At 46.9% G+C, this 23,531-nt stretch overlaps 1 protein-coding gene and 1 long non-coding RNA gene across 2 annotated transcripts; one reads left to right on the top strand and one right to left on the bottom strand.

Moving 5' to 3' along the window:
• Positions 1-205: 205 nt before the first annotated feature.
• Positions 206-5,823, bottom strand: CAMK2N1 (calcium/calmodulin dependent protein kinase II inhibitor 1). Its single transcript, XM_020781132.3, has 2 exons — positions 5,320-5,823; positions 206-1,873 (listed from the first exon to the last, which is right to left on the bottom strand). Exons 1-2 carry the CDS (start codon positions 5,486-5,488, stop codon positions 1,803-1,805), a joined length of 240 nt encoding a protein of 79 aa, XP_020636791.1. The 5' UTR covers positions 5,489-5,823; the 3' UTR covers positions 206-1,802.
• Positions 5,824-14,427: 8,604 nt separating this feature from the next.
• Positions 14,428-19,749, top strand: LOC144583996 (uncharacterized). Its single transcript, XR_013537975.1, has 2 exons — positions 14,428-14,723; positions 19,504-19,749. It is a non-coding gene; the product is annotated as an uncharacterized LOC144583996 (long non-coding RNA).
• Positions 19,750-23,531: the final 3,782 nt, after the last annotated feature.

The following is a 23,531-nucleotide window of genomic DNA, read 5'->3' as shown; positions in this document are numbered from 1 at the left end:
ATGTTCCCCAACCTGGACTCTCAAGATGTTTTAGAAAGCAAATCCCATCATCCACATCTCTTGGGCAGACCGGCTGGGGCTAATGGGTATTAGAGACCCAAACATCTGGAGGCCCCCTAAGAGCCAGAAAAGATTGTAATCCCCAACAAATAATCAGACACAAGACGGCAAAGATGGAAGAGAAGAATAATCACAACTGCGGCCGTTATTTCTTTTTCTTCATTTTTATTATACATCGCAGAGAAATAGCCCTGTGCAGAGTAATAGAAATTCAACATACACACTTCGTATAAGAAAAAAAAAGAAACCAGACCAAGGTCATTTCAGAGTTTAGTTTTATGCAAAAAGAACAGCAAAAAATATTTCATTCTCTCTCTCTCTCTTTTTTTGCATGTCATGCAAAGAAACGGGAAAACTAGAAACAGGATCAGAATAGAAAGAAAGAAATACAGTCCTTTTTTTAAAAAAGAAGACTCCAGAAGTCAAGTATTAATAGACAAGATGTTTACATCCCTCTCTTAATATAGATAGACAGATAGATAGATGGAAGTCGGTAAAGAGCGCTATAAAGAAGAGAATTAGTTAGGTACAAGAATGCAACTTTACGTGGACTCAAGATCACTAAATTTAAAAAAAAAATTGAAAAGAAAAAAAGTCACCTTTTGGCATTTCCGAATATTTGGCACTCATGTTGCAGGGGTGGTGGGCTTTTTAAATGCCTTTTTGTACTTTTATATAATTACACTCTATGAAAGAGAATATATATATTTAAAAGAAAGTAGAAACTGCCCACATTACAGACTGCTTGCTCAGGGCAATCATAAGAAAAAGCAACAGATCCATTTCCTTCCCCTGCTCTTCTGCATCCAAAATTAAGTTTCTCTTTGAGTGCAACTGTGTGCTTCCATACCAAAATACTGAACTTTCCCATCGGTTTTCCAGAAAAAAAATGCTAATAAAGCCAAGAGCACCCTTCTTCTAAGAATCCCTTTCTCTTAGAAAAGAAAAAAAGTTCCATACTTTCCAGAAATATTAAAAGTTAACTAGAATTAAATAGATATATTTATTTATTTATTTATATTTATAGTCATAATTAAAGATCATCCTTTCCCCCTTTCCCTCCCTAACATCCAAAAAAACCCCCAGATGTTCTTTAAAAATGGAAATGCAAATAATGTTTATGCAAATGCATTTAGTTTTGTGGTTTTGTGTTTGTGTGTGTGTGGTTTTTTTGTTGTTGTTTTGTTTTTTGCATGATTTCATCAAGTAAACAAGTGCTTATTTGGATCAGCCCAATGAGATCAAATGATACTGATTTTTTTAAAAAAAAAACTTCTCCCCACAGTCTCGCTGTCCGAAACCAAAAGTTGAAAACCCAGACTGGAAAACAGACAAACCGTAAAAACATGATTGATTGTCCAGGCGGAAAGACATGCGCGCATGCGTGCGCACAACCCCTCCCTTCTAGAGCTTGCGCTCGAAGATTTGAACGTGTGCAATTTTTAATGCCACTCTTTCCACGTCAGACGTGATTTCTCCTTCTTTTTTCCCCTCCACACACTTGAGCCCACCTTCTCCTCCATCCTGCAGGATTCAGACTCCGAATCAGGAGACAAATTGCAAATTTTTTGCAATACAGGCTAGTAATGGAGAACATCGAAGTTTGCGTTTAAAAAAAAAGATTTCCTTTTTTTTTTGTGGGTGAGTTGCCCGATAATGTGTTAAAAGGTAAATTATGTTTTTTTGCCTCTTTCATCTTTATTTTTTTTCTTTTTCTTACTCATGGCCTCTGTGGGGGAGACTTAAACTCCTGGAGGTGGTTTCTCCGAAATGTTCTTCAGAACATCGTCAATTCTGTCGTCTTCAATGACCACTGGAAGCAGAGAAACAGAAGGGTGAGTGACACAGGTAAGATTTGCCACACGCTCCAGAATGCACAGAAACCGTTTTGAGTGGGAGGAAGAAGAGGAGGATCAAGGCTTCTGCCTTATGATAATTGCAAACTCTTTATACCTGGACACTAGAAAAGCTCTACCCACTTTACTTCACTACCCACCCAACCCAGTGCCCATGTCAAGGGAAACCATAGAATCATGGAGCTGGAAGGGGTTTTTAAGGCCATCGATTCCAACCCCCTGCTCAGTGCAGGGATCTAAATCACATTACAAGAACCTGTTATCCGCGGGATCATTATCCACTGATTCACTTATCCAGGGTATGAAAATATATAAAAGAAAAACCCTAGCCATACATATTGCTAAGGACGAAGTTACCAGAAATGGCCACTACAGGGAGCCAGAGACCATAACTACTGTATGTACAGTATTTGCTATAATCCTCATTTTTCATTATCCGTGAGGGAGGGGACTTGGAACCAATCCCCCATGGATCTAAGGGTCCTGCTATATATCTGACATTTGGCTGTTCTCTTGAATTGGAACACTCACCACCTCCCGAAGTCATCGGTTCTGTTGTCGTACTGCTCTAACAGTTAAGAAGTTTTTCCTGATGTTTAACCTAAATCTGTCTTCCTGTAACTTGAGCCCATTGCTAGGTGTCCTGCACTCTGGCAGGATCTAGAACAGATCCTGCCCCTCCTTTGTATGATTGCCTTTCAAGTCTTTGAGATCACAATGATGCTCCTCCCTGCTCTTCCCCCTAAAACCTTTCCGCCTTCAACGAAGCGTCCCATTAATGTTCACCAGCTCACGGAAAGCAGGTTTGTTATCTCATAACAAAGGCTGAGCAGATCCTCTTAATTTCATCACCCCATCCAGGGAATTGGTGTTTTTCAAAAGCACCATTGTATTTCAAAAAAATTATTCATTGTCTCTCCTGCCGTGAGCTTAGGACAGTAGCTGAGGCTCTCTGTGTCTCTACTTTCTGCTCGCCAGCAGCCCTGCGGCGTAGGTCATGGAGAGGGAGAGAGAAGGCTCAAGGCCAGCCAACATATTTCAGCCTGAGCAGGGATTTGAACTCAGACCACCGACATCGCTGCACATGACTCTAACCACTACACCGCACAGTCTGAGAGCTTCAAAACTCTCCCAAACTCTACAAGTGCAGCTAGTCCAAGCAAGCCACTGACAAGTACAGAGCCCTCTGAGAAACAATCCATAGCATGGGAGAGAAAATTAACAACCTCCCTTTTCTACCATTTCATATTTCCCCAGGGGGTAGCCATGACAGTCTGTTTGCAGCCAAAAGAACTCAGAGACCTGTGATATCTGGAAGACTGGCCCATGCTAGATAGCCCAGTGGTTTAGGTCTCTGGCTGTGAATTCAGAGTTTGGGGGTTCAATTCCTGCATGGTGGCCCCTTGACCGGGGCTGGACTAGATGACCCCGAGGATCCTTTCCAGCTCTGCCATCCCAAGATTAATTTCTGGCAGCAAATGCACAGATAGCAACTGTAAATGGGTCACTCATGAAGGCACCACAGGTCTCTTTGATATCTGAAAGGGCATTCTTGATGCCAGATGAATCTGAAACGACATGTTATGGCATTTTCTTCAGCCTGCTGCCTGCAGGATGGCTTGATGTATCTACCTCATGAGATGCAGAGGATGTTGCCAAGGGAGGAAGGGAAGGAAGGAAGGAAGGGAAAGAGAGAGGAGGAAGTAAAAAAGGCAGGAGAGGAGGAGAAGGGAGGGAGGGAGGGAGGGAGGGACAGTGGGAGGGTGGGCGGGCAGGCAGGCAAGGTATACAAAAGATGCTGCAGGTGAATTAGAGATACCTGGTACCTGTTGGTCAACAAAACAACAAAAATCTACAGGGGACTAATATAATTACTATGACCAACTGAAACTCAGCAGTGAGCAAGGTTTTGAGTTCTCCAGAACACTTCATCTAGTGTGGCTTTTTTTAAAAAAAAATCAATTACTGGGGCAGGGGAGAAGCATGGACGTTCCCCCGCCCCGGGCAGGACTGCTGTGGGACCCACCCAGCTTGGTTTGCTTATATTGGCAGGGAGATTGGTTCTCCTCCAGGCTTACAGTGCAGAAGGGTCCTTGCGATGCAGATGAGTTCCTCGATAATGTGTGTGTGTGTGTGTGTGTGTGTGTGTGTGTGTGTGTGTGTGTGTGTGTGTGTGTGTGTGTGTGTGAGAGAGAGAGAGAGAGAGAGAGAGAGAGAGAGAGAGAGAGAGAGAGAAATCCTCGTTGCAATTTTCGCAGGCTGGCTGCCCTGCCCTCCGAGACAGACAAGAGCCCTTCTCTCCCCCACCCCACCCCACCCCACCCCGGCCACTGCCAGGATTTTGAACTCCTTTGATTTTCTCCACCCAGTCCTTATCTGATCAGGTTGGATTTTTTTTCCCCCTAGCACTCTCTGCCACCACACACACACCGCAACACACTCACTGACACACGCACACACAGAGAGATACTCACACACAAACTCCCAAGAACCCACTGCCTGTCCATACTTTCCAGAGGAAACATCTAACTCTGAGTACCTGTGGGGCACAAAGGGGTCCTTGCAGGGGGGGGGGGGAAGCAGGTCAGAGACACAGCAGAAGGGCGGGGGGGGGGGAGAGACCTGGAAACACAACATTTACATGACCCCGAGGGAGGGGTGGTTTTAAAGCAGCTAGCTCAAAGGATGGGGGTGATCGTTACTACTACTATTATTAGTGCTAATGATACTTTCTTCATCTGTTTACTAGACCTTTCTAGCAAACTCTCGGGGGGGGGGGCTTCCCACCCACCTCCTGCAAGGAAGAAAGGAAGGAAAAGAGAGGAGGAAATAAGAAAGACAAGAAATAAGAGGAGGGAGGGCTGGATTTTTCTATTACTCGAGAGTAAAGCCCCCCCCCCCGCTCGGTAGGGAAGGGGACTTGTGCGACTCTTGCCATCCAGCAGAACTACAAGGGACGCAGGAGAATTCAGCCTGAGCCAACCCGTACGCACCTCCACGCACCCGCGCGTGTACACGTACACACAGACCCACAATTTCCACGGAAAGTTCCTTGAGCTTTTGCAAGCGCTGAGAAAGGGGGGGCGGTTGGGAGAGAGAGAGAGAGAGGAGCAAACGCCATTTAGCTTCTTCCTCCCCCCCCCCCCCGTACGCCGGCCCCTGTCCCGAAAGCAATGAAGGCGAGAGAGCGAAGCCGGCCACCGACGAAGCGTCTGGTGACACCTGGAAAGACGCCCGAGTGGAAGCCTTCCGGGATTACGGCCGGCTTTTGGCGGCGGCAGGGGCTGCTCCGAGCGGGCGCCCTGGGGCACCAGGCGTCTCCACCTCTTCCCGTCCCCCCCCCCAAGCCCCACACTTTCCTCTGCTCCCCGGACCCCCCCCCCACGGGGGGGGCTCTGCTTACCGCACTTGCTCCGCCCGATCTGGCCCAGCTTGGGGGGCCGCTTGGTCTGGCCCCCGGCGTAGAAGTTGTTGGTGTCCTGGAGGCGGCAGGTGAAGGAGATCTGCCCCACCTCGCCGCCGTCGCCATAGGGCCCCAGCTTCTCCTCGCTGTAGGGCAGCACCTGAGACATCGCCTGGCCGTGGGGAAAGGGGGTCCCGCGGAGGGGAAGGCGGAAAGCAAAGCAAGGGAGGAAGGAGAGCGCAGGCTGGAGCGCCGCAGCCTCCGCAGCGCCTGGGGGTCCCCCGGGACGGAGCCGGCGGGTGTCAGCGGCGGGGTGACCCAGCGGGCCCAAGGGTGCTCCAGGCTCGGAGGCGGTCGTGGGGGGGGGGGTCTCGTCTGATCTCGCTCGCCGCGTCCGGATCAGGCGCTCCGGTCCTCGGCGCTGCCTCCTTGGGATGCTTCTGGGCTGCGGAAAGTGCGCAAGGCTGGCTAGCTGGCTGGCTCCTTCGCCTGGCAGGGAAGAACAGAGACAGCGCGAAGGGAGAGGGGGGCGGGGGGACGGAGGAGGAGGAGGAGGAGGAGGAGGAAGAGCCTGAGATCCCTGGAAGAGCCACCGCGTCAGAGAGAGAGAGAGAGAGAGAGAGAGAGGAGGAGGAGAGGGGAGGGAGCGCGAAAGAGAAGGAGGGGGGAAAGGAAGGAAAGGAGCGAACGAGAGCTGCAGCTGAACGCGCGCTGCGCTTCTTTCTCCTCTCCGCTCGTCTTTTGCTCTTTTGCGCAGGCATTTTTTGCCAGGGAGGAAAAGGAAAGGAAAAGAGAGAAAAAAGAGAAAAGGAAAAAAGGAAAAGAAAAGAAAAGAAAAAAGAAAAGAAAAGAAAAGAAAAGAAAGAGGAAAGGAAAAGAGGAAAGGAAAAGAAAAGAAAAAAAGAAAAGAAAGGAAGACGGAGAGCTAGTGTCAAATCTCTTCCCGCACTGTATGAACTCTGGGGTGCGTCCTATGCTGTTTATTTGTTTTCCACACCTGCTACTTTTTTTTTCCCCAAGAAAGTAAAGGTCTAAGGTGAGGAACAGTTCTTAGAAGAGGAAGCCAGGCACCTCCCTACCCAACCGCTTTGATCTGAAGGCCTCCTCCTCTGGCCCCATGTGTGTATAGAAGCCGGAGGCTGGTGAAATGCCAGGATAACAGTCTGGCCTATTCAGCTTTTGACCCCTGACCCTTCACCACTTCCAGCATGATAACCCAGTTTTTAAACATGCAAACTGAGGCTTACATGAAACTGCTGTCATCAAATTCCTCAACATTTTACCATACAGGTACTTGCCACAGTTTTGCTTCGAGGAACTAACAGGCAAAATGACATTAAGCAAAAAATCATGTGCAGGTTCATCAGTATGCATGGCTGGCATTTATTTGTTGATTGCTTTCTTTTTCATTTACTGTTTTTCCCCCCTCAAGGAAGTAACATGTAAAACTAACATTCGACTGATTTTTAAAATGCAAATTCAGTACGCTGGCCATTGAGATGCAATTAAGCAGTGTAGAAGGTGGAGACAGAAGGACAGATTTAAAAACCCAGCTCGCCTAAGGCCAGCCACGCTACCTTGCAGGACCATTGTGAGGATAAAGGGTGTGTGAAAAGATCCTTGGGAGGAAAATGGGAGATTAAGACAGTGCCTTAAGTTGCATCTTTCTAATGTTCTGAGTTGACCACCCTGACTGCCCACCTTCAGCCCCAAACTGCATTTCATCTGGAGGTTTCACAGCCTGGCCATTTCCTGGGAAGGGCTTCATAGAATCATGGAGTTGGAAGGGGTCTCGAAGGCCATCCAGTCCAACCCCCCTGCTGAAGGCAGGAATCCCAATCAAAGCAGATCAGACAGACAGTAGTCCAATTTTCCCTCGAAGGCCTCCAGCACTGGAACGCCCACCACCTTGTGAGGTCATTGGTTCCATTGTCATACTGCTCTAACAGTTAGGAAGTTTTTTTTTCTGATAGCCCAAATCTGGCTTCCTGTCGCTTGAGCCCATGATGACGTGTCCTGCACTCTGGAGTGATCCAGAGTCCAGGACCTAGCTCCAGGGCATATGCAAAGTTCAGAGTTCACTTCTTCACAAGGTATGGCAGGCTAGACTCTCGCTGTCTTCCTCACCTGGGAAAGATGTAATTCTCTTTACATTTTATTCATTCATTCATTTATCCAATTTATATATTTCCCCATTAGTGCAAGCACAACCCTGAGTGGTATCCAAGATTTTAAAAACTCTCAAAAACACCGCAATAACATAAAAAATACATTCAAAAACAATATGACCATACATGGATAGAATTGAAATCATAAATATAAATAATCCCATAGAATTCATTTTTGTAAATATGACAGCATCCCAAGGATTCTGTTATTAAAGGCATTCTGTCTTTCTGAAGATAAGGAGAGAAAGAGCTGTTTCAGAGTTTTGAATTTTTAGTTAAATTCCTCTAGCTGCACAGCAGAAGGGCAGGGATTCAGAGAGCAGAATTAGCTTCAAGTTCCTCAGAGTGGTCCACCCCTTTTTCTCAGTAACTGGCACTTAAAGTCGCCATCACTCAGAGACATAAGTAGCAGAAAGAATAAAAAGGTTTCATCTACTTACGGTTGAACACAACAAACCGAACAAACGTGGCTGACTTTCAGCAACAGGCCTCAACAAACTAACTGAATGCTTCCAACAGATGACTAGAGGGGGTGGAACCAGGGGGGAGAGAAGCGGGGCTGTCTTTAAATCAGAGGCAGGGAAGGAACCCTTGATTTGGGCTTGATAGATAGACAGTCACCCGAGCCCAGAAAGGACCCTCCCAGCCATACCTACTAAAGTCAGCCGGATTCTGTCTGCGCTTCGAGCAGCATGGATTCAGAGCGAGCGAACTGGCGGGTAGACGATTTCGGGGAGAGACGTTCTGACAAGTATTGGGAGTCCTAACTGGTTAAGAGCTTTAGAGATCCTAACCAGAACCTTGAATTGGGCACAGAAATCAACAGGAAGCCAACGAAGGTGGGCCAAGACTGGGGCCTATGTACTAGTCCCGCTAAACGTAATCTGACCATGTGCTGCATTTTTGACTTCCTGAAGTTTCCGTACTGTTTTCAAGGGCAGCCCTACAACAAGAGCATTACGGTAGTCTATTTTTTGAGATCACCAATGTGTGAACTACTGTGGATAGGCATTTCTTACCCAGGTTGGGATGCAACCAGGCAATCAACCAAACACCATTTCCAACTTGGCCCCGATTTTACACAAGCCGATGCCCCTTTGGGGGGTGAGGGGGAAGCGGGAAGCGATGGCGGATTTGCCCCCATTGTGATGTGGACACCTGGTTCCACGGCTCCCCATTCAAGTCATTCTTTCCACGTAATGTTGCATCTGGACACATCACGTGCACGTGCCGCTCGATGCCCGTCGGAGAAATTTTGGGTCTCCTGTCCCAAAGATGCGTGTCCTCTTTTCAAGTGATGACCACCCTATGACTCTCTTGAGCTATGTTTGGGAGGCTCCTATCATGCAGAAGATACACACACAGCCTTTTCCCTCTCGTGAACTAACAGTACCATCAAAAACAGTCTTGGCCCCCCGAAAGGGTGAAAGGTCAATCAGAACTTCAGGTTCCAGCATCCCCCAGCCAGACACGACCCACGGCTTCCCGCCAGCCCTGAGACCAACTCAGAAACCGCTTGATCGCACAGTCACATGCCAGCAAGCGGGCAAAGAGCTGTTTTCAGTGGCTCGTTTCCAAAGACAGAAGGTGTTCCCCATGTCAGGCACTGGGCAAAGTCCAAACGTCGACACCTCCGAGAACCCACGGTAAGCAAATAAACCAGTTCAAGCCTTCCTGGTTCAGATTCATGAGAAGAGAAGGATTGGAAGTCAGAGAGAGAAAAGAGGCTCCCAGTGGGTTCAATTGCCAACCTCTCCAGAAACGGCTAGTAATGAATCCTACCTGAAACCTTGAAAAATCATGCCAGCTCCTCGGGGCTGGGAAATCATATAGCCCCTGCACCATGTGCGCTCCTAAAAAAAGAGCTGAAAAGGTTTTTATAAAACCCAGAGTAGATTTCCAGCCACTCCTACCCTGTTTCCCTGAAAATAAGACCTAACCTGAAAATAAGCCCTAGTATGATTTTCAGAATGTTGTAATATAAACCCTTCCCCCCAAAATAAGTCCCAGTTCAGTGAAACCCCGCCCTCCACCCTTGTGCAGCAACCAGAAGTAGATGACATGACTGTATTTGAAAAAATGTAGACGGCTGTACATGAAAAAAATAAAACATCCACTGAAAATAAGCCCTAATGCGTTTTTTGGAGCAAAAATTAATATAAGACCCTGTCTTATTTTCGGGGAAACACGGTAGTCAGAACTTGGAAGTACAGTGGTGCCTCGCATAACGAGTGCCCTGTTGAGTGATTAAATCACTTAACGAGGGGCTCTGGGCCATCGCTGGAGCATTCGCTCAGCAATGGCCCCTATGGAGGTTTTCCGCTTTGCGATATTCGCTAAGCGATTCGCTTAGCGAATATCGCATAACGAAGCGGGGGAGAACAGGTGATCAGCAGTTCCAAAATGGCCGCCAGAAGGTCCGCGCCGCCTTTTCGTGCCCTGCCCCCGCTTACCGAGGGCATGAAAATGGCGGCGCTATGGAGGAACCTCGCTGAACTGTAAATTTTCAAGCCATAGGAACGCATTGAACAAAGTTCAATGCGTTTCTATGGCTTTTTCCTTTCCGTACAGCGATGTTTCTGCATAGCAAGGGTTAATCCGGAACGGATTAACCTCACTATGCGAGGCACCACTGTAACTACTTTCACATAATTTGGTTACATATAACTTGTTCCTTTGTTTTGATGTAACTAGTGATCTCAAAGTTACTTTTTAAGTATAATGAGTAATGCCTTGTTATTTTCAAAAGTTACTCTTAAAGGGCATTTTCAGGTATTTTAAATGAATTTGAACAGATTTTTTCCAGTTTTATGCTGTTCTTTAATCTAAGCAACAAGGGGAAATGTTCTTGAGTTTACATTTTTTGTATTTTTATTTATTTATTTTCAAAGTGAAATCAGACTAAGGGGAACCTGGATTTTCCTGGCCTCCTGTTCAAAACCAAGCTTATGTGTTAAAAATGCCTAACGTAATGAATTTCTTGCAAAATTAGAGGAATGGTAACAGTAACAGCAAGCTAATTAGGCAGAAGTTTTGAGTTCCTTTAAAAATGCAACTTCTCATTGTACTTCAAGTTTTGTTTTTCAGGGCCAGTGAATATAAATGTGGGCCCTGAGGGCAGGAAAATGATCCACACTTACTCAGACATGAAGTGCAAGGAAAATCTGTCCACGCGGCTTGTAAGCACTCCACATTCTTTGCATAGATGGATTTCATTGTTCCTTGCTTCTCTTTTAGCCAGGGATTAGAAAAGTTACTTTTCAGAACGACTGGACTTTCCCGTGTCCCACAGCCAGTCTGGTCAATGGGAGGCTGGGAACTACAACCCAGAAAAGAACTTTTTCCACCTGTTTCGTTCACGACATGTTCCTCTTGTTACGGCCAAGTCAACAGCGAAGGCCCACGTTGAGGCTGTCCAGGTCAAGAGCCTCAGCCAGCTGCCTTCTGATGGAGAAAGTGAGGAGAAACAGGAGCAGCTGGGCAGGAATCTGGAGACTCCGTGGCTTTTGCTGCCTGAGGGAAAAGTTGAGAGGATCCCTCACTTCTCACGGACGGAATCAAACAGGACGGGCAGCTTGCCTTCTTCCAGGGCACCTCAGAGGTGGCCTTCTCCTGCTCTGACTCTTGGCCACCCAGCTCTCTTCCCAGGTTGCAAGAGGCTGGTTTAGCCTTTCCCGGAGACCTCTGGGGTTCCCTGGGGGGGTGTTTCCCATCCAAATAACCCCTGGGCCCATTTCTGCATAGCTTCTGGGGATGAACGAAGGAGGTTAGCTGAGGGCCATCCGACATCAGCAGCGCCCCCAGCCAGCCCAGGGTCACCAGGAGAGTTTAGGGTCGGTCAAACAGGCCCTGCCCTCCAACATCAGAATGAAGCAGGGCACGCGGGAGGACCCACTGAAAAGCTACCGCGGTTGCCCTCCTGCATCTGCTGCCTGAGGCCAGGGATTCAACTTGACTGTAACAGGAAGATGGGAAAGAATTTTCCCTTGGAAATCTCTGGGCTGGTTGTTGTTGTTGTTGTTGTTGTTGTTGTTGTTGTTGTTGTTGTTGTTGTTGTTGTTGTTGTTGTTGTTGTTGTTGTTGTTTTAAAGCACTGTCAAACCAGTTGGGGCACACATAAAATTATTCCTGCCTCTGAGGAGGAAAAGTCTTGTGTCACTTCACGAAAATCTCCTTTCCTCACCCAAAGATGCTGAACAGAAACTGCTGCCAAGCTGAGGTTTTATTTTAGTTTGATGAGGATTTACTTCCTTTCCCCCCTCCCTCTTTCATACCAATAAAATCTATTGGATCACTGCCTTGATGCATGTGTCAAGTAATCCATACTCAGTGGGGAGAAGGGAAACAGATAGCCTGGGTTGTTTCCCCTTGTTGTCTTTTCTAGATCTACATGCAGACTGGTACTGGTGGGCTTCCTTCCTTCTCCTTCCTAGTGGTCACTCCCTTTGGCTACTTCGTTTCAGTAACAGAAGCAAACCATGATTCGGAAAAGCAGAAGTAAAGTACTTTGATTGTCAGCAGGGAAGTATCTGTGTTACACCAAAGTAGCATTTAGATGCTGCTTTAACTGCCTAGCTTCATTCTAAGCTAGACCTTGGGTCTTGTACTTTGGGCAGAAAACAGAACTCCCTGTTAGATTGCTCTTGTCCCGTTCCCCCCCCCCCCCAATGCAGGAAATTTACTAAACTAAAAATCCCAACACAGCTACACCTCGTTCCCCTTTCTACTCACCCCCTTTTTTTGCATAACCAACACTAAATTTCCATGTGCAAAGTCTGGCACCTTTCACAGACACTAAAATTCACAGGTGTGTCTGCTTGGCGGGCCATGGGAGAGATTATGAGGGAAAATGCTGAAAATAAAACCGCCAGGGGTAGTACGGCTTTGTTCAAACCGAACGTCAACCGCCCGGTGGCTGTGCTCGGAACAAGGTGCAAGGTCTGGATGGTCAGCTCTGCCGAAAATGCTGTCGATGGTGCACAAGGGAGAGAGGTAGAGAAGATCATTAAAATGATCAAGGCAGGGAGTGCTTTGGGGGAAAATCAGAGGTTACATCAGCCATTCCTCACCAAACATCTTTCACTGGTGTGGAACAACCATTCCTATCATGCCAAGCCGGCATGTCCCATGCTTTTAACGCAGCCCCTTGCAAGCCTCTAGAGAAGTATTCTGACAGAAAACAAGGTGCAGAGGGAGCGTACGCCTCCTTCTGCACCTTGTTTCCGGTCAAGGTGTTCTTTCTGCACCTTGTTACCGGTCAAGGTGTTCTTTCTGCACCTTGTTTCCGGTCAAGGTATTCCTTCTGCACCTTCTTTCCTGTCCAGGCACTCCTTCTGCACCTTGTTTCCAGTCAAGGTATTCCTTCTGCACCTTCTTTCCAATCAAGGCATTCCTTCAGCACCTTGTTTCCAGTCAAGGCATTCCTTCTGCACCTTGTTTCCAGTCAAGGCATTCCTTCTGCACCTTGTTTCCAGTCAAGGCATTCCTTCTGCACCTTGTTTCCAGTCAAGGCATTCCTTCTGCACCTTGTTTCCAGTCAAGGCATTCCTTCTGCACCTTGTTTCCAGTCAAGGCATTCCTCCTGCACCTTGTTTCCAGTCAAGGCATTCCTTCTGCACCTTGTTTCCAGTCAAGGCATTCCTTCTGCACCTTGTTTCCAGTCAAGGCATTCCTTCTGCACCTTGTTTCCAGTCAAGGCATTCCTTCTGCACCTTCTTTCCAATCAAGGCATTCCTTCAGCACCTTGTTTCCAGTCAAGGCATTCCTTCTGCACCTTGTTTCCAGTCAAGGCATTCCTTCTGCACCTTGTTTCCAGTCAAGGCATTCCTTCTGCACCTTGTTTCCAGTCAAGGCATTCCTTCTGCACCTTGTTTCCAGTCAAGGCATTCCTTCTGCACCTTGTTTCCAGTCAAGGCATTCCTTCTGCACCTTGTTTCCAGTCAAGGCATTCCTCCTGCACCTTGTTTCCAGTAAAGTCATTCCTTCTGCACCTTGTTTCCAATCAAGGCATTCCTTCTGCACCTTGTTTCCAGTCAAGGCATTCCTCCTGCACCTTGTTTCCAGTAAAGTCATTCCTTCTGCACCTTGTTTCCAGTCAAGGCATTCCTTCTGCACCTTGTTTCCAGTCAAGGCATTCCTTCTGCACCTTGTTTCCAGTCAAGGCATTCCTTCTGCACCTTGTTTCCAGTCAAGGCATTCCTTCTGCACCTTGTTTCCAGTCAAGGCATTCCTCCTGCACCTTGTTTCCAGTAAAGTCATTCCTTCTGCACCTTGTTTCCAATCAAGGCATTCCTTCTGCACCTTGTTTCCAGTCAAGGTATTCCTTCTGCACCTTGTTTCCAGTCAAGGTATTCCTTCTGCACCTTGTTTCCAGTCAAGGCATTCTTTCTGCACCTTGCTTCCAGTTAAGGTGTTCCTTATGCACCTTGTTTCCAGTCCAGGTGCTCCCTCTGCACCTTGTTTTCAAGGAGGGTCGGGCCATTGGTGGCCCTCTAGGTGCTTTCAGACCAGAACTTTCAGCATTCCTCACCCAATGCTTCACTGTCCAGGAATGATGGGTGTTGTAGTCCTGCTATGTCTGGAGGGGTGAGTCTTGTCCACCCCAGATGTAAAGCTAAAAGGCAGCAGTGGGAAATGTTCCCACTGGAACTCTCCAAAATTTTACTGAAACACATGGTGCACACACACACGCGTGCTGGAAATTGCCGGCTTCTTCTCCAAACTATGGGATGTGGGAAGACGTGCACCATTCCACAGCCTCCTGGCAATCAGTTCCACTAAAACCACCTCCGATTCTAGCACTGCATTACTGTGAGTAGGAGCAAAACTCACTTGCCACCTACTCCATAATGTGTGTGCTTTTAGAAACCTCAGTCATGCTAATTTTCCCCCTCCCACTCAGAGATATTTCTTTGGAGTGGGGGGGGGGAATACTTTTTTTTTTGGACTGTAGTTCTCAGAATCACACAACTGGAGTCCCAAAGGAACTTTCCCCCTTCAAACACCTTTATTTACATCAGGCCGATGCTCTGCTGTGTGTCGGACCAAAGCTAAAAAGCCAGAAGAGGGAAGAGCAGGGGTCTGGAAGTTACCCATCATCCACAGTGAACAGCAGAGAGAGGAGGTAGATCACCCGATCATGGTTTTTGTCCATGCTAAAGCCCCAATCTGGATCAGGCCTTATCAGCCAAATATACTACTGTACTACTTTCTGCTTACAAAACAACCCTAGAGATGGTAAGGCCTGGGCGGGTGGAGGTGATGGAAAAATTGGGAGAAAACCTCAGGGGGGGTGTTTCATTTTTTTTCTCCAAAGCCATTTTTTGTTTTTTTTTTTGGAAAAAAAAACGGGGGGGGGGGAATATGAAGTTTGGAATATGTTATTTTACAAAGATAAATAATATGTCTATGACAAACTATATAACATGAAGACCTTAATAGAAGACTTCTGAGACTTTGTGTATTGAAGTTCTCTCAAGAGATGTAAACTTCCCCAAAGTTTCCATTTTTTCCCAACAAAAAGATGGGAAGAAACGGGGGGGGGGGGGGCGGAATGAAAATTTTTGGAAATTTTACATCTCTAGACGGGCCAGCTCAAGTGAGAGTAACAAGCCACTTGCAGATTTCGCAGCTGGATGGGGACCAGCAAAAAGATCTCTCAAATCTGGGTGCAGGATTCTAACCCTTAAGTCACCTTGCCTCTCCTTCGTCTGCCTTCTCCTCCGAAAAAGAGCACCAGAGAGCTGGAGCAGATTCGCCGGCACAGATGCTCCCCTTTCACTCCTAAATCTTGGGCCCAGCAGCCGGAGGGGTGGCTTTCTGGGAGAGGTAAACCCGATCTCTTCCAGATGTGGTCTTTCCAGCTCGGCACACCTGTTCTCGAAAGAGGCAAATGTGCTCCATCAATTCCTTCTGCCATCCTCTCAGGACAGCAGGAAGAGGCCTGGTGCCAAACAGACATTTCAGCACCGGTGGGCCTGGACAGCGCCCAAATAGTAGGTGAAGATCAACTCCAGAGCATCGGAGGGGTGTCTTCCGGGGAAAGGTCCCACATTCTCCTATTCGCACCGGGACCCCCTGGGAAATCTTGGCTCCCTTTTTTTAAAAAAACCCTCCTGGCATCTTTCCCAGGGACGGCTTGGCTTTTGACTCCTCCGGGTATCCTGCTCGCTCAGTGATGCTGAAAAGGACTATTTCAGGAGACTCAATAGCACAGAGAGAGACAGAGAGAGATGGAGAGAGAGATTTCAAGCAGGCTTTTTCTTCCAAAAGCCATGCCGGGAAGCCGCAAAATGTGCTCCGGTGACTCCTCAGAAACACAGGAGACGTTTTCAAACGGCAAAGAAGGGTTTTTATTTTTTGAGAACTGTGTTTATTTCGAGCAGATTTGCTGGTAGCGCGTTGTTGACTTTTGTTTTCTTTGGCCTGAAAATGAATTAAAATGTATTTAAAAGAGAGAGAAAAGAATGGCCAGCCTTCTGCCACATCTAAAGAGAAAGGGAATACTTTCAGCTGTAAGGCTTGCTCTACGTTGAGACTGATGCTGGTTTTAAAAATCATTGCAATTAGAAAACCTCAGACAGGGCTCAGGAAAAAAAAAGCCTTTCCTGAAATGCTGCAGAACTAGCTTTCTATCCCTATTCCTTCTGTAGTGTAAGTTAAAATGGGGAGAGAGGGACATATAAATTTTATATATAATATCACATGTATATGTTGCAGAGGTTTGAATTACTGGTAAAATTCCCTGTGCTACTCAGCAGAAGTATAGAGACTCACAGAAAAGAATGGCTATAAGTTCCTCAGATAGCCCACGCCTTTCCTCAGTAACTGGCACTCACAGTCTCAAAAACTCACTCTTGAGACGTTTGTAGGGGAAAGTATTAAAATGTTTGTTAAAGGGTGTTTCACAGGAGGTGTACTTTGTTCTGAATCAATCACGGTAATAATATTATTAAGGGACCTCTGACTGAATTGTGGTAATTTCTTCCCAGCTTCCTGACTCGAAAGCAATCTCTATGACCCTGCGGTGCTTTCAGGATCCCATCCGGGGGTTGTTGTTTTTTTTGCTTATTTGTTTACAGGGAAATCTATTTCAAATGAAATCAGTTAACCGACTAATTGAAAGGCAGGTGATTCAGCGACTCAAATCCTTTAATTAGACCGGGGAGCTCTGAGTCACAGAGGGAACACTTTACAGGAACCACAGGATCCCAGCCTCTCCCCACTTCTTCCCGTGGCCCCGATCCTGTGTCCCGGCAGCCAACGGCCATGGCGACCCCCTTCCTCCTAGCACCTGATCTGAAGAGTTTGTTATTTTATTTTGGTATATCCTGCCTTTATCCCAATGCGCGTACATGGCCGTTCTCTCCTGCCACACAAACACACACACACCCTTTATTCTCACAACAACCACCCAGCGAGGTTGGAAGAGGGCGGCTTGACCAAGGACACCTCATGAGTTTCACAGCTGAGCTCCGATCTCGACTCTTGGTCCGACACACTACACACTACATCATACTGGCTTCACAAAGCAGCCCAGGGGTCATTTCCAAGTCCCTTGCCCGTGTGGTCATTTCCATTCCAGCCAGCGATGCCTTTGGGTCCGTCCCAAGCCTGAATCTTTGGTCCCAAGTCCAAACTCCGAGTTCAAGTCCCAGTTAAAAACAAACTTTTCCCCCCAGAAAAAAGGGAGGGGTGGGTGCATTCCAAGTCACGAGTCAAGTCCAACATTTTTTTTGGGGGGGGGGAACCCTTGTGTTTAGTTGTTGGTGTGGCTTATGTCTATCTTGACAGCAAGTCACGTGATGCAAAGAGACACAACCGACTCAGGTAGCAAAGTTTTGGTGGGCCTCCATAGTAACAAAGCAAATTTGCTCTGCAGGCAAAGGCAGAGATACTGTACTGACCTCTGGTCTGTAGACAAACCAGCCAGCTTTCTCCTTCTTTCTCTCCCCAACCCTGCTCTGTGCCAAACCCACAAGTTCTTCATTTTAGCCCCTTCCTATCCTGGATTTCCAGGAATTCCCCCCCCCGCGCACGTATCAACTGGTAGTGAGCATTTAAAAAACAAAATAATTAAGAAGCAACACAACTTTGACCCATCCAACCAAAGCCTGCACAAAAGGGTACAACCACACCGGGAGGAACACCGGCTTTACTTTGAAGTTTTTTAATATATAGGGGCCCTGCTAGTTTCCACAGCTAAAAAGGCTCCAGTCACGCACACCAAAACAATTATTACAAGAGACCACACCACGTTTGCAAATTGGTTTGATTTCTACCAGAATCAAAGTCCCATCCCACCTCTTCCCTTTGTCTTCCTTTTTTTCCAGAAGTGACATAGCGCACATCTGATACAGCGCTAGAGTAGAAAAGTGTAATTTTGAAAGTGGAAGAAATGTTCAGAGGGGAGACAACACTGTGTCACACTGAAGATGTCAACACAGTGCATGCCTGTGACTGACCGTTTGCACTGAGACAGGCGATGACGCACACCAGAAAAAGCAATGCCAGTTGAATTGGTACAAAATAAACCAAAAAGAAACATAACGCCCATGGGGGGGGGGGGGGAAGCCAAGCTTTCCCACACTTAGCTTTATGTCATGGAGTTACTGGCCAATGCTTCGATTTTAACCATGCCAGCTCTGACACAAACTAAAGGATAATTTGCAATGTAGTCACTTGAGCATCACATGGTAACATGCACACAGTGAGGAATATTCAATGTAAGAAGTGTTGGAGGTTTTTCAACCTCGCATGCTGGCTGCAGAAGGTGTGGGTGGGAGGGGCTTTTCTGGACTGGGGTGACTGTCAATCTATCCAGCACTAACCAATGGTTCCTTCTCTACCTCTGAAAGGCCCACCCTCTCTGCTCAATGTCTCTTTCCCTCTCCCGAGTCATCTGAAAGCAGTGAGCCTGTTGAGACCTATTTGTTCAAAGCAGCTACGTTTGCTCTTTTGCTGTTGGCCTGTAGGTCAATGGAACATTTTTATTCTTTCTGCTACCTATGTCTCTGAGTGAGTTAATGGGACTGAAAGTGACATGTTATTGACGAAAAGGAGTGGGCTACTCTGGGGAATTTGAAGCTAATTCTGCTCTGTGAATCCCTACACTTCTGCTGCACAGGGAGAGGGATTTAACCCAAAATTCAAAACTCTGCAACAAGAAGAACAGCCTAGAATGCAACTACTCCAGTAAGCAATGTTTCCCCTCCTCTGGCCAGGCCTGGAACATGAAATGCATGCTTCTCCCGGTGCACGGTCAATGAAGGGAGCCCAGTGGGCTTAATCTGAACCCTCTTTAGGGGAGGTTTTGGCTTCCCACTGTCAGCCTCCTCCTAAGCTTGGCTCTTCTTTCTTTCTGCTACAGCAACTGGTGCCAAATATTTTTGTTCAAAGCTCGACATTTTTTTCTACTCCAAAAGGCTGGAGCACACTTTAGCAAACTTTAAAAACACTTTTTTGAACTAACGATGGCTTTAAAATTCTTCTGGTTTAATTCTACAGCAAAGATACTATCCTCATTGAGCGTGGCTTTATAGACACATTTTTAAAAATTGTGGCCTGCTGCCTTGTGTTCCTTTACGAGAAGCAAAGTAGGGTATAAACAAAGTGAGTAAGTGAAATCCCACCTGGGCATTTCTCTTCAAAGCCTCTGTACATACAGCAGGGCCCCCTTATCTGCAGGATCAGTATCCACTGATTCATTTATCCACTGTTTAAAAATATTAAGAAATACCCCCAAAATAATTATTTTTAACTATGAAGGTATCAGAACTGGCCACGAGAAAGAGACGAAGACCATGTTATGTATATCATTTGCTATTAAAATGGTGTTTGCTATAATCCACATTTTTCAGCATCCACGGCGAGGGTTGCAACCGATCCCCCATGGATACGGGGGTCCTCCTGTATATGGTTCTGACCTACTTCAAGGCAGAGGGTGCTATAAATACATTGAACAATCATATAAAAACAGAAACGCAACAGAATAATGACTTGTTACCCTTCTTTTCAGCCAGAGAGAAGCCCAGAATACTTTGCAGACTCGAATCAAAACACTGCACGCCCTCGGAGAGATGATGACAAACAAAGAAAAATAAAAAAAGACGCCAAGGGAAGAGGAAAATAGCAAATCTGGTGTCAGTTCTAAAAAGTTGCAGCGTTTGTTCATAGCCAAAAGGCAAATACAGAAATACTCTCCAAATGCAGATTGGCGAGACAATGGGGTTTAAAATCTAAAATTAAATGTACAGTTAAATCAGTCTGGGTTTTCTTGACGTCTTTTAAAAATATATATATTGGAAATTACAGATGAATGCTACTAGGGGGCTAAACAAAGACAGAAATGGAAACCTACCACCCCCACCCCGAAGTGGGACCATGACTGTATCTGGGAATGGATTCGGCCATTATGGGGGGGGTATTCGGAGGGTACTGGTGAGCTGACGAGAGCCCAGGGCTGGACTTCTGGACAGCCCTTGATTTTAAAGTGCACCCATTAGAGTTCCTCGCTGTCATTTCTGCAACAGCCTGAGCGTGGGTGGGTGGGCGGGAGGTGGAAAAGGTGCTGTTTACTTCTCGACTTAATTGGCTGTTCTATTTTATATCTTCCCCCCCCCCCCCGTTGGGGAGAAGGGGGAGGTTGACAATGCTCAGCCTATGAGGCCTGACTCCCAAACATCATCTGAGAAGGAAAAAAAAAACTTCTTAATCTCACCTCCCCAGCGAACAGATGGTTCGGCCTCCCTTTCATCTAGCAGTTTAATTTTGCTTTAAAAAAAATCTGGTTAAATAGGAAAATCAATCTCACCAAGGTCTGTGATGTTTCTCAAGGGAAAGCTGGAGGGGCTTGAACACATCGGTGGGTCGCATGGTTCAAGACACCAAAAGGAACGAGGGTAACAAACCATCAGCAAGGGCCCCAGAATGAGATAAGAGAGGGTCAAAAAAAAGGCAGAGGGTTGGACCTGGTGGCCTTGTAGGCTCCTTCCAACCCCATGATTCTGTGATTCTACAAAAAAATAATAATGATTTGTCAATTTTTTTCATCCGAGTTTACAGTAAGAAACCCCTCCCCCTTATCCGCAGGATCGGTATCCGCTGACTCACTTATCCACAGACTGGAAATATTTAAAATATGAAAAGGAAAATCCTAGAAAGGTATATTTCTAAAGTTTACTAGAGGGAACTCAAGACCGTGCTATGGACAGTGTTCACTACTAAAATAAGGTTAGCTCTAATCCACATTTTTCGGCATCTGTGCGGGGGACCCCCAGCGGATACGGAAGTCCTACTATTATTGGTGGAAGAGTTCCTTGATTCCTCCACACCACCAAAGGGGAAGAATATTTTAGGTGAAATTTCCCTTGGGTCCGGTGCAGGACTTTTCCAGTTCATTGTTCAGTCGCCGAGAGGCATTGCATGAATTCTCCCATCTTTCAGCATGCGGTCTTCTTCCTGGTTTCATACAAAATAGCTTTGGGGAGTTCATGACCTTGGAATTCCACCAAAGTTGCAAAGATCAAGAGGCAGAAGCAATAAAATCCCGGCACCGAGTTGATCGCAATGGAGTGCCGAACTTGGACAAGGGCTTCTCTTCTCCAAGGCATTGTAAAAATTCTATGAAAAGGAACTCAAGGTCTTCTGGTTGTGACCAGGAATGCAACCAACACCTCGTTCATCAGTGGCAAGTAGACATGGGCACGATCCACTGGTTCGGCGCAGTTCGTTTCCTGGCTGAACAGCTGAACCGCTGGGAGGAGTGGATCACCGAAGCGCAGATCAGCTGTCTGGCTGAAAAATGAACCGCGCCAAATTATCAAACCAGTGGTTCAGGGCCATCTCTAGTGGCAAGCAAATTGCCACCATGGCCTACCTCATTTCCTTCTGCACAGGTGGGCAGGCAACAGGATCCTGACCACCGTGTCCAGATTTGGAGGAAGGCAGCGTACCCTTCTCTTCTGCTTTGGTCAAATGGCTGACGGAATACAGTCTCCAGTTCCGGGCACCGCTGTTTGGGAAGGATACGGACGAGCTCGGCTTTATCCAGAAACTGGCAACAAAGAGGATAAAAAGTCCAACAAATAAATTCGGTGAGAAACGAGCAAGGAGGATGGGTACATTTGGCTTGGAGAAGAGAAAGCAGAGGAGAGATACGAGAGACACCTTCTTCAAGGATCGGAAGGGCTTTCCCTTGAAAGAGGGAGCATGCTAGTTTGCTATTGCTCCGAAGGGTAGAACCTGGAATGACGGATTCCAATTACAGAAACGGAGCCCCGAAGGAAAGATTAGAATTTCTTGAGAGTAAGAAGCTGTTTGGCAGTGGGATGAGCTCCCTCCAAAGTTGGCAAGGCTCCAAGCTTTTTCCCACCGCATGGTGACCCCACCCGAACAACGGGTGGACCAGACCCCTACTAAAGGCTTGGGTTGTAAGTGCCGGTTGTGTATGCTTGAGATGCAGTGCAGTGTAGTGGTTAGAGCATTTAGCTGGAACGTCTACAATCCAGGTTCAAGCCACCCCTGGGTTCATGACACACACACAGGGTAACCCCGGGACAGCCAGATCTCCTGAAGTCTGACCAGGGTTGTTGTTGTGAGAACAAAACGGGGAGGGGAAGGTGGAATACAGCACCATGACCTCGCTGGCAGAAAATAAATGCAACTTAATAAAAACCAGACAATCAATAAAGCTTTCGTCTCTCAGCTGCACGGTCAACCCGCCAAGAAACGACATTTGTTGCTTTTTACAATGTATTTATTTATTCATTTATTTGGAGAAGGCACTGTTACATACAGCACTGATGTTACCTGTCTGTCATGGGTTTGGAGGGAAAGTTCCATCCTATGGGGAGTGGAAGGCGGGACATCAGGAGGAGGGGCTGTACTGTATAAATATGTGATGCCTGTGTGGTGAGACAAGGAGATGCTGAGAGACACTGGGTTGTGACGAAGCAGCAGCTGGGAAGAAGAAGCTGTTGTGGGAGTCTGAGTGTCAGACAGGGTACTACTGTGTGTCAGAGTACCAACCTGATAGGTTCAGGTGTCTGCTGGTTAGCCAGAACTGATAGGTTCAGGGTCTGTGCTTCAAGTTAAGGGTTCTGGGTGAACCAAACTGTATGCTTGTATGAGTGAGAATAAGCCACGTTACTTTATCCTATTCACCTGATTGTTTATTTTTCCCTGTGTGTATTTAAAATAAACCTTATTCTTTTTATTGTTTAAAAATCCATCCCTGGTCTGTGTGACTTCTTAAAGGGAATGGTTGGTGGCAGCTTAGTGTAAACTGTGTGACAGATCCCAGTAGGTCTGGGTTTGTCACATTGATTGGTGGCAGCGGTGGGATACGACTGGTCCAGTTGTCCAGTGGTCCAGCAAAGCCTTGGCAAGTGTGCCCAGAGCGAGGGGGGTCTAGTCAGGGACAATCTGAGGCGCGTAGGTAATCTTCTAGGTGTACCTCACGGGGAGGTGCGCTAGTAGAAGAACGTGCCAACTGGGGAGACTTAGATTAAGGTGCTCTGAGGCGGCCTAGTTTTGGCGGGAAAAAGCTGAGGCAAAACTGCATAGTAACAGTGAGCTAGCTTGCCAGCTGAGAGGCCCAGCAGAGGGGGGTAGGCTCTGACTCGATACTGTTACAAGTTTAGTGCTGAAGAACAGCAGCAGTCTCTAGGGAGAGCTGGTTCTGAGGCAAGAAGGAAAAAAGTGGTCGTTTTATTTTGAGGCTTGACTTTTTAAAGCAGCCTGTTCTGAGGGGGGATTATGCCCTTGACTCGAAGCCAGATGGCCGAAATGAGTGAAGTGAAAGACCCCCAGATTGACCAAGGTTCTGAGGATGAATTTGGCTCAGTGCAAGGTGACAGCACAGGAGAGCAGAACCCAGAACTCAGAAAGATACTCCTAGCCCAACAGCATGAACTGAGGGTGAGGGAAATGGAGGAAAGGGAAAGGGAAAGGCAAAGACAATTTGAATTGGAATTGCAGAGAGAGAAGATGGCGTTTGAATTAAGAAGACTGGAACTGATGAATCAGAACAATAATAACAATAGG

Source organism: Pogona vitticeps, chromosome 7 (assembly GCF_051106095.1).
Source record: "Pogona vitticeps strain Pit_001003342236 chromosome 7, PviZW2.1, whole genome shotgun sequence".
NCBI lineage: Eukaryota > Metazoa > Chordata > Lepidosauria > Squamata > Agamidae > Pogona > Pogona vitticeps.
The sequence above is the reverse complement of the archived record's forward strand: the minus strand, read 5'-3'. Positions and strand labels throughout refer to the sequence as shown.

Coding starts and splice junctions, on each gene's coding strand:
- CAMK2N1 (XM_020781132.3), bottom strand. CDS start 5,488: ATGTCTCAGGTGCTGCCCTACAGCGAGGAGAAGCTGGGGCCCTATGGC. Junction 1,874..5,319: donor GATCGGGCGGAGCAAGTGCG/GTAAGCAGAGCC, acceptor CTCTGCTTCCAG/TGGTCATTGAAGACGACAGA.